General features: G+C 45.0%; 1 protein-coding gene across 1 annotated transcript in view; it reads right to left on the bottom strand.

Annotated features, from left to right (window-relative positions):
- The window catches only part of CARMIL2 (capping protein regulator and myosin 1 linker 2), a 111995-nt gene that overhangs the window by 62491 nt on the left and 35482 nt on the right, over positions 1 to 14022 (bottom strand). The window contains 4 exon segments of the mRNA XM_070760343.1: positions 7643 to 7724; positions 9409 to 9478; positions 9617 to 9721; positions 13555 to 13631. Coding sequence (XP_070616444.1) covers positions 7643 to 7724; positions 9409 to 9478; positions 9617 to 9721; positions 13555 to 13631 — 334 coding nt within the window.

Here is a 14022-nt window from a genome sequence, read left to right as displayed (position 1 = left end):
AGATTATATGATAAATAGATAGATAGATAGATAGATAGATAGATTATATGATAGATAGATAGATAGATAGATAGAAAATAGATAGATTATATGATAGATAATATGATAGATTATATGATAGATAGATAGATAGAGAGAGAGAGAGATTATATGACGGATAATATGATAGATTATATGATAGATAGATAGATAGATAGATAGATAGATAGATAGATAGATATTTGTACCCAGACTATAATTAAGTGTTCTACCTTATAATTCTTGATGAACTTATCTTTTTTTATGTACCCTGAGAGCATCTGCACCAAGGCAAATTCCTTGTGTGTCCAATCACACTTGGCCAATAAAAATTCTATTCTATTCTATTGTATTCTATCCTGTTCTATCCTATCCTATCCTATCCCATTCCATTCCATTCCATTCCACTCCACTCCATCCCATCCCACCCAACCCCACCCCACCCCACCCCACCCTACCTTACCCTATCCCAGCGGTCCCCAAACTACGGCCCGCGGGCCGGATGCGGCCCGCTGAGGTCATTTACCCGGCCCGTGGCAGCGTACGAGATTTTACCATCTATAATATACTAAGTTCCGAATGTCATCTCCACTCTGCTGCCGAGCGTCTGGCGGCGGCAAGGAAGAGGAAAGCCAGGAGGGCGGGGAGGAAAGCACCCTATGGCAGAGCAGCAACAGTTCCTCTGAGAAAGAAATTGGCCAATTGCTTTCCTCCCCGCCCCCTGGCTTTCCGCCTCCTCCTCCTCCAGACGCTCAGCTGCAGACCGTCTTTGTCCCTCCAGTGCCGCTTTTTTGCTTTTTTTTTTTTGTACCGGTGAGGTTTGCGCGCGCTTGGGCACTTTTGGCGTGTGGGGGGTCTGCTGCGGAGAGGGAGAGAGAGAGAGAGAGAAAGAAAGAAAGAGGGAGACATAGAAAGGGAGTGTGAGAGAGAAATAACGCAAGAAAGAGAGGGAGAGAGAGAGCGGGAGAGTGCTGCTTTTTTGCTTCTTCGCTGCCCGCGGGGAGCCTGGAAGCCCTGCAAGAGCGTCTGGAGGGGGCAGTAAACAAGACCGGCTCTTCCCGCGGGCAGCGAAGAAGCAAAAAAGCAGCACTCTCCCGCTCTCTCTCTCCCTCACCGGTGCAAAAAAAAAACGCAAAAAAAAACGAACGGAGGCGGCGGCGGCGAGGTCAAGGAACCAAGAGCCGGTCTTTCTCCGCGCTGAATTGTTGCAGCTTCTGTGGCCGCATCCGCCTCCAGGCGAAGGGATCTCCTCGGTGGGCAGCCTCGGTCCGAAAAGGACCGGCTGTTGGCCCCTTGGCGGAGGCAGAGACGGCCTCAGAGGCTGCAACAATTCAGCGCGGAGAAAGACCGGCTCTTGGTTCCTTGAGCTCGCCGCCGCCGCCGCCTCCGTTCGGTTTTTTTTGCGTTTTTTTTGCACCGGTGAGGGAGAGAGAGAGCGGGAGAGTGCTGCTTTTTTGCTTCTTCGCTGCCCGCGGGAAGAGCCGGTCTTGTTTACTGCCCCCTCCAGACGCTCTTGCAGGGCTTCCAGGCTTCCCGCGGGCAGCGAAGAAGCAAAAAAGCAGCACTCTCCCGCTCTCTCTCTCCCTCACCGGTGCAAAAAAAACGCAAAAAAAACCGAACGGAGGCGGCGGCGGCGGCGAGCTCAAGGAACCAAGAGCCGGTCTTTCTCCGCGCTGAATTGTTGCAGCCTCTGAGGCCGTCTCTGCCTCCGCCAAGGGGCCAACAGCCGGTCCTTTTCGGACCGAGGCTGCCCACCGAGGAGATCCCTTCGCCTGGAGGCGGATGCGGCCTCAGAAGCTGCAACAATTCAGCGCGGAGAAAGACCGGCTCTTGGTTCCTTGAGCTCGCCGCCGCCGCCGCCGCCTCTGTTCGGGCGAAGGGATCTCCTTGGTGGGCGGCGGCGGCTGCAGCTTCAAGAGACCAACAGCCGGTCCTCGTTGAGCTGAGCTTCCTTTGGCTTCCTTCGAGGCGGCAGGTGAGCTTTGCAGTTTTGCCTCGAAGAAAGCCAAAGGAAGCTCAGTTTGGGGGCGGGCCTGAAGCCACCGCCGCCGCCTACTCTGCCCCGCACTTAGTCTGCACCGGGCAGCTCTGGCGGGCGCGGGGCAGCAGGGCAAGCCGCGAAGGTGGCGCAGCCAAACGTGGGTCGAGCGGGAGGGCACTGAGCAGTTGCGTGGGGTGGCGGTGGGGCGGTTGGCTGCAAGGCACTGGCGCCGGCGGCAGCTTGATGTGTTGCAGGACGCCGCACATTGCTGGCGCTGCGCTGGGCATGGGGCTGGCACCTCTGTCCCGGCCCAGCCAGTGGGCCAGTGCCAGTCCGTGCCCATGCCCAGCGCAGCGCCAGCAATGTACTGCGACCCGACGTTGGTGCCACTGTCTTGGAGCTTCTGCTTGCAGCCGACTGGCTCGCGGCGCGTTGCAGGGCAGAAAAAAAAAGAAGAGAGGAAGGAAGAGAGAAGAAAAGGAGAGAGAGAGAAGGAAAGCATGAGAGAGAGGGAGAGAAAACAAGTGAGAGGGGGAGGGAATGTGAGAGAGAGAAAGAGAAAAATGAGAAAATGATGGAGGGAAAGAACGAGGGAGAGGGAAACAAAACAAATGAGACAGAAGGAAAAAAGGGGAGAGGGAAGAGAAGTGGGAGGGAGGGAGGGAAAGAAGAAGAAATGGAGGGAACAAGGAAGGAAGGAAGAATGAAATGAATTGAGGGGTGGAGGAAGGAAGGACTTTTTTGGGGGGGCGGTGTAAATTTTTTAAAAAATTTCTCTCAACATACATTCAAACAATACAATGTACCATCTAATTTTCCCTGAATAAAATGCAGTATTTTGTCAGTAACTAATATCAATCATCAAAAAAGTTGCAAAAGTTTTTTTTTCTAATGTTGTGATCCAGGTACATACTTTTCTTTTAATTAAATTCCCTCCTTAATGTTCCTTCTAAAAGTACAACACCAATTATATTTCTAACTTAACCATTATGCCAAAGTGCTTTCTTCTTTCTTTATATATTTTTCTATAAATATTTTTCTATATTTTTCTATAAACCAAGAAAACCTTGTATAACCAATCAGATGTTAACAAAAGAAAATTAAAAACAAAACATAAACATATATGAATCTCAGACTTCTTTCCCCCCCCAAATAGTACGTTCCCATTTTGTTTTTTACATTAAAATAAGGTATGTGCAGTGTGCATAGGGATTTGTTCATAGTTTTTTTTATAGTCCGGCCCTCCAACAGTCTGAGGGACAGTGAACTGGCCCCCTGTGTAAAAAGTTTGGGGACCCCTGACTATCAACTTTGTTGCTTCTATCCTTACAATTTATATTGACTGTTTCCAAATAGGGTTGGATTGCTTATTGCTCAGTCTCAGGAGAAGGGCAGCCTAGAAATTGGATAGATAGATAGATAGATAGATAGATAGATAGATAGATAGATAGATAGATAGATAGATAGATAGACAGACAGACAGACAGACAGACAGACAGACAGACAGACAGACAGACAGACAGACAGACAGACAGACAGAGGGATTATATGATAGATAATATGATAGATTATATGATAGATAGATAGATGATAGATAGATAGATAGATAGATAGATATGATAGATTATATGATAGATAGATAGATAGATAGATAGATAGATAGAGAGAGAGAGAGAGACAGACAGACAGACAGACAGACAGACAGACAGATTATATGATAGATTATATGATAGATTATATGATAGATAGATAGATAGATGATAGATAGATAGATATGATAGATTATATGATAGATAGATAGATAGATAGATAGATAGATAGATAGAAAAATAGATAGATTATATGATAGATAATATGATATATTATGTGATAGATAGATAGATAGATTATATGATAGTTAGATAGATAGATAGATAGATAGATAGAAAATAGATAGATTATATGATAGATAATATGATAGATTATATGATAAATAGATAGATAGATAGATAGATAGATAGATTATATGATAGATAGATAGATAGATAGATAGAAAATAGATAGATTATATGATAGATAATATGATAGATTATATGATAGATAGATAGATAGAGAGAGAGAGAGATTATATGACGGATAATATGATAGATTATATGATAGATAGATAGATAGATAGATAGATAGATAGATAGATAGATATTTGTACCCAGACTATAATTAAGTGTTCTACCTTATAATTCTTGATGAACTTATCTTTTTTTATGTACCCTGAGAGCATCTGCACCAAGGCAAATTCCTTGTGTGTCCAATCACACTTGGCCAATAAAAATTCTATTCTATTCTATTGTATTCTATCCTGTTCTATCCTATCCTATCCTATCCCATTCCATTCCATTCCATTCCACTCCACTCCATCCCATCCCACCCCACCCCACCCTACCTTACCCTATCCCAGCGGTCCCCAAACTACGGCCCGCGGGCCGGATGCGGCCCGCTGAGGTCATTTACCCGGCCCGTGGCAGCGTACGAGATTTTACCATCTATAATATACTAAGTTCCGAATGTCATCTCCACTCTGCTGCCGAGCGTCTGGCGGCGGCAAGGAAGAGGAAAGCCAGGAGGGCGGGGAGGAAAGCACCCTATGGCAGAGCAGCAACAGTTCCTCTGAGAAAGAAATTGGCCAATTGCTTTCCTCCCCGCCCCCTGGCTTTCCGCCTCCTCCTCCTCCAGACGCTCAGCTGCAGACCGTCTTTGTCCCTCCAGTGCCGCTTTTTTGCTTTTTTTTTTTTGTACCGGTGAGGTTTGCGCGCGCTTGGGCACTTTTGGCGTGTGGGGGGTCTGCTGCGGAGAGGGAGAGAGAGAGAGAGAGAAAGAAAGAAAGAGGGAGACATAGAAAGGGAGTGTGAGAGAGAAATAACGCAAGAAAGAGAGGGAGAGAGAGAGCGGGAGAGTGCTGCTTTTTTGCTTCTTCGCTGCCCGCGGGGAGCCTGGAAGCCCTGCAAGAGCGTCTGGAGGGGGCAGTAAACAAGACCGGCTCTTCCCGCGGGCAGCGAAGAAGCAAAAAAGCAGCACTCTCCCGCTCTCTCTCTCCCTCACCGGTGCAAAAAAAAAAACGCAAAAAAAACGAACGGAGGCGGCGGCGGCGAGGTCAAGGAACCAAGAGCCGGTCTTTCTCCGCGCTGAATTGTTGCAGCTTCTGTGGCCGCATCCGCCTCCAGGCGAAGGGATCTCCTCGGTGGGCAGCCTCGGTCCGAAAAGGACCGGCTGTTGGCCCCTTGGCGGAGGCAGAGACGGCCTCAGAGGCTGCAACAATTCAGCGCGGAGAAAGACCGGCTCTTGGTTCCTTGAGCTCGCCGCCGCCGCCGCCTCCGTTCGGTTTTTTTGCGTTTTTTTTGCACCGGTGAGGGAGAGAGAGAGCGGGAGAGTGCTGCTTTTTTGCTTCTTCGCTGCCCGCGGGAAGAGCCGGTCTTGTTTACTGCCCCCTCCAGACGCTCTTGCAGGGCTTCCAGGCTTCCCGCGGGCAGCGAAGAAGCAAAAAAGCAGCACTCTCCCGCTCTCTCTCTCCCTCACCGGTGCAAAAAAAACGCAAAAAAACCGAACGGAGGCGGCGGCGGCGGCGAGCTCAAGGAACCAAGAGCCGGTCTTTCTCCGCGCTGAATTGTTGCAGCCTCTGAGGCCGTCTCTGCCTCCGCCAAGGGGCCAACAGCCGGTCCTTTTCGGACCGAGGCTGCCCACCGAGGAGATCCCTTCGCCTGGAGGCGGATGCGGCCTCAGAAGCTGCAACAATTCAGCGCGGAGAAAGACCGGCTCTTGGTTCCTTGAGCTCGCCGCCGCCGCCGCCGCCTCTGTTCGGGCGAAGGGATCTCCTTGGTGGGCGGCGGCGGCTGCAGCTTCAAGAGACCAACAGCCGGTCCTCGTTGAGCTGAGCTTCCTTTGGCTTCCTTCGAGGCGGCAGGTGAGCTTTGCAGTTTTGCCTCGAAGAAAGCCAAAGGAAGCTCAGTTTGGGGGCGGGCCTGAAGCCACCGCCGCCGCCTACTCTGCCCCGCACTTAGTCTGCACCGGGCAGCTCTGGCGGGCGCGGGGCAGCAGGGCAAGCCGCGAAGGTGGCGCAGCCAAACGTGGGTCGAGCGGGAGGGCACTGAGCAGTTGCGTGGGGTGGCGGTGGGGCGGTTGGCTGCAAGGCACTGGCGCCGGCGGCAGCTTGATGTGTTGCAGGACGCCGCACATTGCTGGCGCTGCGCTGGGCATGGGGCTGGCACCTCTGTCCCGGCCCAGCCAGTGGGCCAGTGCCAGTCCGTGCCCATGCCCAGCGCAGCGCCAGCAATGTACTGCGACCCGACGTTGGTGCCACTGTCTTGGAGCTTCTGCTTGCAGCCGACTGGCTCGCGGCGCGTTGCAGGGCAGAAAAAAAAAGAAGAGAGGAAGGAAGAGAGAAGAAAAGGAGAGAGAGAGAAGGAAAGCATGAGAGAGAGGGAGAGAAAACAAGTGAGAGGGGGAGGGAATGTGAGAGAGAGAAAGAGAAAAATGAGAAAATGATGGAGGGAAAGAACGAGGGAGAGGGAAACAAAACAAATGAGACAGAAGGAAAAAAGGGGAGAGGGAAGAGAAGTGGGAGGGAGGGAGGGAAAGAAGAAGAAATGGAGGGAACAAGGAAGGAAGGAAGAATGAAATGAATTGAGGGGTGGAGGAAGGAAGGACTTTTTTGGGGGGGCGGTGTAAATTTTTTAAAAAATTTCTCTCAACATACATTCAAACAATACAATGTACCATCTAATTTTCCCTGAATAAAATGCAGTATTTTGTCAGTAACTAATATCAATCATCAAAAAAGTTGCAAAAGTTTTTTTTTCTAATGTTGTGATCCAGGTACATACTTTTCTTTTAATTAAATTCCCTCCTTAATGTTCCTTCTAAAAGTACAACACCAATTATATTTCTAACTTAACCATTATGCCAAAGTGCTTTCTTCTTTCTTTATATATTTTTCTATAAATATTTTTCTATATTTTTCTATAAACCAAGAAAACCTTGTATAACCAATCAGATGTTAACAAAAGAAAATTAAAAACAAAACATAAACATATATGAATCTCAGACTTCTTTCCCCCCCCAAATAGTACGTTCCCATTTTGTTTTTTACATTAAAATAAGGTATGTGCAGTGTGCATAGGGATTTGTTCATAGTTTTTTTTATAGTCCGGCCCTCCAACAGTCTGAGGGACAGTGAACTGGCCCCCTGTGTAAAAAGTTTGGGGACCCCTGCCCTATCCTATCCTACCCTATCCTATCTCTCTTAAGAAGTAAGATAAGGCAGATAATCCATTTAAAAGCAATGCTTAGCAAGATAACCCAGGCTGAACAAAAAGGGGAAGGGGCATGCCTTACAAATAAAACAGGTTTATAGATGCTACCACCTGCTTCTCTTTGGGAAGTTTGTGCTTGCAAACCTGGTCCTGAACTGATTGGGCACTCTGGATATCCCACAAATATATATATTTTTCAAAAAAAAAATTCTACTTTCCTAATTGAAAGCCAGAGATATTATGGGCCCGACCGCTATCCAGATATAGCAACAACTGCTTGGGTTAATGCCATGATGAAAAATGTAGGAAGCATCACCCTCCCCTTATTCTCACCAGGCGGGCACAGAACAAATAGACCTACCGTTGTCTGACAAATTCAAGTCACAGATTGAACTGACATCTGATATCAGATCCTGGATCACTTGGGCTCCTGCCAAGCTCAGCTATGAAAATACAGATCATAGTAGCGAGGGTCAGATAGTTTTGTTGTCATAACATGAAAATATTCAGAGAAACTGTGATCCATTTAATCTTCAGAAGCTTCTGAAATCAATATATCTTCTCTGGAGCTACTGAAAGCAGCTTATATCTATTGCCAGATATCTCCCAACATGGAGGGTGCACGGAATTATTATGACTAGTCTTTCCCCCACCCCCTCAAAGTAGATATAGGGGGCCACAGTTGGTTCAAAAGAAGTGTTGTAGACCTTGCAAATAGTTTTTTTAAAAATTATTTTTCATTAAAGCAGGCTTTTTTTTTTCAGACCAACCTGAAAAAAAGATGTGGTTGCTTGAATGAGTAAAAATGATTAAAACACAACTTTTCTAAACAAGCCTATTCTGTTTGGCTTGATTTAAATTCAAAAAGGCTATCAGTATGCTATTTCTGCAAAAATTATATCAGCATAATGCAGTGGTTCTCAACCTGGGGGTCGGGACCCCTTTGGGGGTCGAACGACTGTTTCACAGTGGTCGCCTAAGACCACAGGAAAAGACAAATTTCCCATGGTGTTAGGAACTAAAGTTTCTATTCTGGCACCTCGGAATATATTTTTACAATCCGACCAATCAGGCGTTTACAGTGGGGGTGTCCCTCTGACCTTCCTGCTAATCAGCTTAAAGCTCTGTTGGGAGAATTAGCACTAGACTTATGGTTGGGGGTCACCACAACATGAGGAATTGTATTAAGGGGTCGCAGCATTACAAAGGTTGAGAGCCACTGGCATAATGGAACCTTGGAACCCCAGTCTTCTCGGTGACAGGAAACACATTTAGAATGAAATGTGAAACATAGAAACATAGAAGATTGATGGCAGAAAAAGACCTCATGGTCCATCTAGTCTGCCCTTACGCTATTTTCTGTATTTTATCTTAGGATGGATATATATTTATCCCAGGCATGTTTAAATTCAGTTCCTGTGGATCTACCAACTGCGTCTGCTGGAAGTTTGTTCCAAGCATCTACTACTCTTTCGGTAAAATAATATTTTCTCACGTTGCTTTTGATCTTTCCCCCAATTAACCTCAGATTGTGTCCCCTTGTTCTTCTGTTCACTTTCCTATTAAAAACACTTCTCTCCTGAACCTTATTTAACCCTTTAATGTATTTAAATGTTTCAATCATGTTCCCCCTTTCCCTTCTGTCCTCCAGACTATACAGATTGAGTTCATGAAGTCTTTCCTGATACGTTTTATGCTTAAGACCTTCCACCATTCTTGTAGCCCATCTTTGGACCCCTTCAATTTTATCAATATCTCTTTGTAGGTGAGGTCTCCAGAACTGGACACAGTATTCCAAATGTGGTCTCACCAGCACTCTATACAGCGGGATCACAATCTCCCTCTTCCTGCTTGTTATACCTCTAGCTATGCAGCCGAGCATTCTAAAAAAAAAAACCCCCAGAAAGTCCAGTTGCCTCTTTAAAAAGCACCTTTTGGACAAACCATGACCTGGTTGACTAAGAATCGTCACAGACATTTAGAACAACTTCTCCTTATTCTCCTTGATGAATGACAAGAGGAAAGGGAGAACCATAATATTGTGTTCCCTGTGTATTTCATTTCAAATTTCTGGTACTGGCTCTTGTCCCATCAATCACATGTGCTTCCTATTAAATCACCACTTACCTCACAGCTACTGAGATCCAGGTGCAGGTTCTTTAGTGGAGTATTGTTGGCTAAAGCCTGAAGCAAAGCTCTGAAGAAAACCAAGAAAGAAACAAGTGATGAATTAGCCAAGTATCTTGTTGACACATTTCTTAATGCTGTTTGTTTCCGTGTCCTGGCCATATTTCATCTTTCGGTCTCTCCCTTCAGTAGACAGAGTGTCCTTTACCTTAAAGCCTCTGGGGGAAGCTTGGTTCCAGACAAGGAAACGTGTTGCAGGGCAGAGGTCTGGCTGAAGAACTGGCCCATTGCAAAAGGATCACCTCTGGATTTTCTGAAGGGGAAAAAAAAAGATTGGTTCCTAAATTTTATGTGAGGACCCACCAACTCTTTGAAAGCAATCAAATCTCTTCCAGGAAATGGAAGTATTTAAATAACAAATAACAACAGAGTTGGAAGGGACCTTGGAGGTCTTCTAGTCCAACCCCCTGCTTAGGGAGGAAATCCTACACTACTTCAGACTGATGGTTATCCAACATCTTAAAAATTTCCAGTGTTGGAGCATTCACAACTTCTGGAGGCAAGCTGTTCCACGGATTAATGGTCAGGAAAAATTTCCTTAGTTCTAAGAGACTTCTCTCCTTATTTAGTTTCCACCCATTGCTTCTTGTTCTACCCGCAGGTGCCTTGGAGATATAGTTTGACTCCTTCTTCTTTGTGGCAACTCCTGAGATATTGGAACACTGCTATCATGTCTCCCCTGGTCCTTCTTTTCATTAAACTAGCCAGGCCCAGTTCTTGCAACCGTTCTTCATATGTTTTAGCCTCCAGTCCCCAATCATCTTTGTTGCTCTTTTCTGCACTTTTTCTAGAGTCTAAACATACTTTTTGCATGGGGAAGACCAAAACTGAATACAGTATTCCAAGTGTGGCCTTACTAAGACATTATATAGTGGTATTAACCCTTCATGTGATCTTGATTCTATCCCTGTTAATTCAGCCTAGAACTGTGTTGGCTTTTTTGGCAGCTGCTGCACACTGCTGGCTCATATTTCAATGGCTGTCCACTAGGACTCCCAAGATCCCTCTCACAGTTACTATTGTTGAACAATGCACCACATATATTGTATTTGTGGTACATTGCAATAATGTGGTAATTGAGTACCACAAACCCAGCATGAATTCACATAGAATAGCACCTCCAAAAGGACTCTTTCCTGTTTCTATGCTCACACTCCACAATCATTATCCAATTAAGAACAATATCCATAGGATCCAACCTGCCATAGCTGACTTTGGTTGATCATAGAAAACTAAACAAGACCAGATTTGATTAGTAATTTGGTGGTAATGTTGGAAAAAACATCTCCCCCAGGCTTATTATATTTCACGTTTGGTGTGTATGTGCTGTATGGTTTTTAATTGTTGGGGTTTTTATATATTTTATTATTAGATTTGTCCCATACTGTTTTTTATATGCTGTTGTGAGCCACCCCAAGTCTTCGGAGAGGGGCGGCATACAAATCTAATAAATAAATAATAATAATAATAATAATAATAATAATAATAATAATAATAATAATAATAATAAGAAAGTAACGGCAAACCAGATAACAACATAGAACAGTGTTTCTCAAAGCCAGCAACTTTAAGATGTGTGGATTTCAACTCCCAGAATTCCCCAGCCAGCATGGTTGGCTGGGGAATTCTGGGAATTGAAGTCCACGTATCTTAAAATTTCTGGAGATGAGAAACATTGACATAGATGAATCCAAGTTCAACATAAAGGAACTGAAAATGTTGATATTCTAGAAAGGACACAAGGGTTCTCAATGCTTGAGGATCAAATATTTCTCCAGCGAAGGACATTTTGCACTTTTGAACCAACATGTCAGAACCACAATTCATTTAGGGTTTTGGGTTTTTGGGGGGCAAATCCTGCATATTTTCAAACAGGAATTAAATTCTGCAGTGCTCTTCAACTATTTAAAAAAGAGGCTATTTTAAAATAGAGACTTTAAAATTAAGGCTCTCCTTGTAATTTATTAGGAAAAATGGGATATAAAATGCTCTTTATTGCTTGCAGACATAAGTGCATTTAGCTTTAATAACACACAACAAATTCTCCAAGTGATCCTCTAACCCAGTGTTTCCCAGCCTGGGCAACTTGAAGATATCTGGACTTCAACTCCCAGAATTCCCCAGCCAGCATTTGCTGGCTGGGGAATTCTGGGAGTTGAAGTCCAAATATCTTCAAGTTGCCCAGATTGGGAAACACTGCTCTAACCAGATCAACGGAAGAATGGAAAAAAAAGGACAGAAATAAAAAACGAATAGATTCACCTATCACTTTAAAAAAATTTGCAGCCTGGTGGCTGCTGCAGTATCTTGCACAGAGTTGCTTCTAGTTTTACAGTCTGGCGGAAGAACAGCCCCTTTTCTCGTCTCACTAATAATAAGGCATTTGTTGCTTTATTGCTGGACAGCTCCCTGCGAAGCGCAAAAGGCTAGTAAAGACCAAGTAGATGTTGGTCACGTCGTGAGGCTGCGTAGAAGAAATGTTGCTTCTTGTAGACTGTGCCTTGAGGACACAAACGATTCGGGACTGTCAAGATTTAATGGGCAAACACAAATTCTGGCAGAGATGATTCTCAAGGTCTAAATTACAAACACGTACAAACACGTGAATCCTCAAGATCAGGGTTTCTGCTTGAAGATCAGGAGGAAGGCAAATCTGTTATGCAGCACAGAGACAGTTTGATTAAAATAATTGTTTGGCCTCCTCTCCAGTTTAACCCTTTAGAGCAGGGATGGCGAACCTCTGGCACATGTGCCGCAGGTGGCATGAAAAGCCATATCTACCGGCATGAGCCATCTATCTACCGTATCTATCTATCTATCTATCTATCTATCTATCTATCTATCTATCTATCTATCTATCTATCTATCTACCTACCTACCTACCTACCTATCTATCATCTACCTACCTACCTACCTACCTATCTATCATCTACCTATCTATCTATCTATCTATCTATCTATCTATCTATCTATCTATCATCTACCTACCTACCTACCTATCTATCTATCATCTACCTACCTACCTACCTACCTATCATCTACCTACCTACCTACCTATCTATCATCTACCTACCTACCTATCTATCATCTACCTACCTACCTACCCACCTATCTATCATCTACTTACCTACCTACCTATCTATCATCTACCTACCTACCTACATATCTATCATCTACCTACCTACCTACCTATCTATCTACCTATCTACCTATCTATCTATCTATTGTAAAATGGAAAAGCTGCTGAGTCACGATGAATGTGCTACAATCTGATTGGCTAAGAACTGTATAAACTGTAATGCACCTTTCCATAGGTGGGGCTCATAGTGGTTAGCTCTGGGTAGTTCGTTGTGGTTTGTTATTGGTTTGTAGTCTGTGGTTTAATGGTGGTGTGCTGTATATAGTAAGAGAGTATAATAGAATATAAGAGTATAGAAATATATATAGAAATAGAATATAGAGAATATACCTGTAGTTTTGCTACAAAGAAGTACAGTGGTACCTCTACCTAAGAACGCTTCTACTTACAAACCTTTCTAGATAAGACCCAGGTGTTCAAGATTTTTTTGCCTCTTCTCAAGAACCATTTCCTACTTACAAGCACGAGTCTCCGTAACTGTAACCGGAATGGGCAGGGAGAAGCCTTTGTGGGGCCTCTCTAGGAATCTCCTGGGAGGAAACAGGGCCGCAAAAGGCGGGATTAAGCCTCTATGGAGCCTCTCTAGGAATCTCCTGGGAGGAAACAGAGCCAGAAAAGGCAGGGAGAAAGCCTCTGTGGAGCCTCTCTAGGAATCTTCTGGGAGGACACAGGGCCTCCACCCTCCCTGTGGTTTCCCCAATCGCATGCATTATTTGCTTTTACACTGATTCCTATGGGAAAAATTGCTACTTCTTACAAACTTTTCTATTGAAGAACCTGGTCATGGAACAAATTAAGTTCGTAAGTACTGCTGTGTTGTCTTCCTTCTTCAATGTCTTCAGTTCCTGATATCTTGGTGGCTTCTGACCAGGAAGCTTCCCCTACCCCCCTCACCAACCTATTCCCTCTAGCTGGACAAGTTTAGCAAAAACATTTCAGGCTCTTACTTGTGAGAGTAAACATTCTTGCTGAGATTCAGGTGAGTCAGTTTTACGCAGCATCCACTGGCCAAGGCACCGAAGAGCTACCAAAAGGAATAAAAATAGCCAAGGACATGGTGAGAAATAAGTTAATGCATTGAGCAGCTGTCTGGCTTAACATACCAGGATTCCTTTGTTTAAAAAAAAGTTTTATTTATACACATATACAGTGATACCTCTACTTTAGTTCGTTCCGTGACTGGGTTCTTAAGTAGAAAGGTTTGTAAGAAGAAACAGTTTTTCCCATAGGAATCAATTGGAAGAGCAAATAATGTGTGCGATTGGGGAAACCACAGGGAGGGTGGAGGCCCTGTTTCCTCCCAGGAGATTCCTAGAGAGGCCCCACGGAGGCTTCTCCCTGCCTTTTCCGGTCCTGTTTCCTCCCAGGAAATTCCTAGAGAGGCCCCACGGAGGCTTCTCTCTGCCTTTTCCGGT

Source organism: Erythrolamprus reginae, chromosome 9, assembly GCF_031021105.1.
Source record: "Erythrolamprus reginae isolate rEryReg1 chromosome 9, rEryReg1.hap1, whole genome shotgun sequence".
Classification (NCBI taxonomy): domain Eukaryota; kingdom Metazoa; phylum Chordata; class Lepidosauria; order Squamata; family Dipsadidae; genus Erythrolamprus; species Erythrolamprus reginae.
Note: the sequence above shows the minus strand (reverse complement) of the source record. Positions and strands in the feature narration are given on the sequence as shown.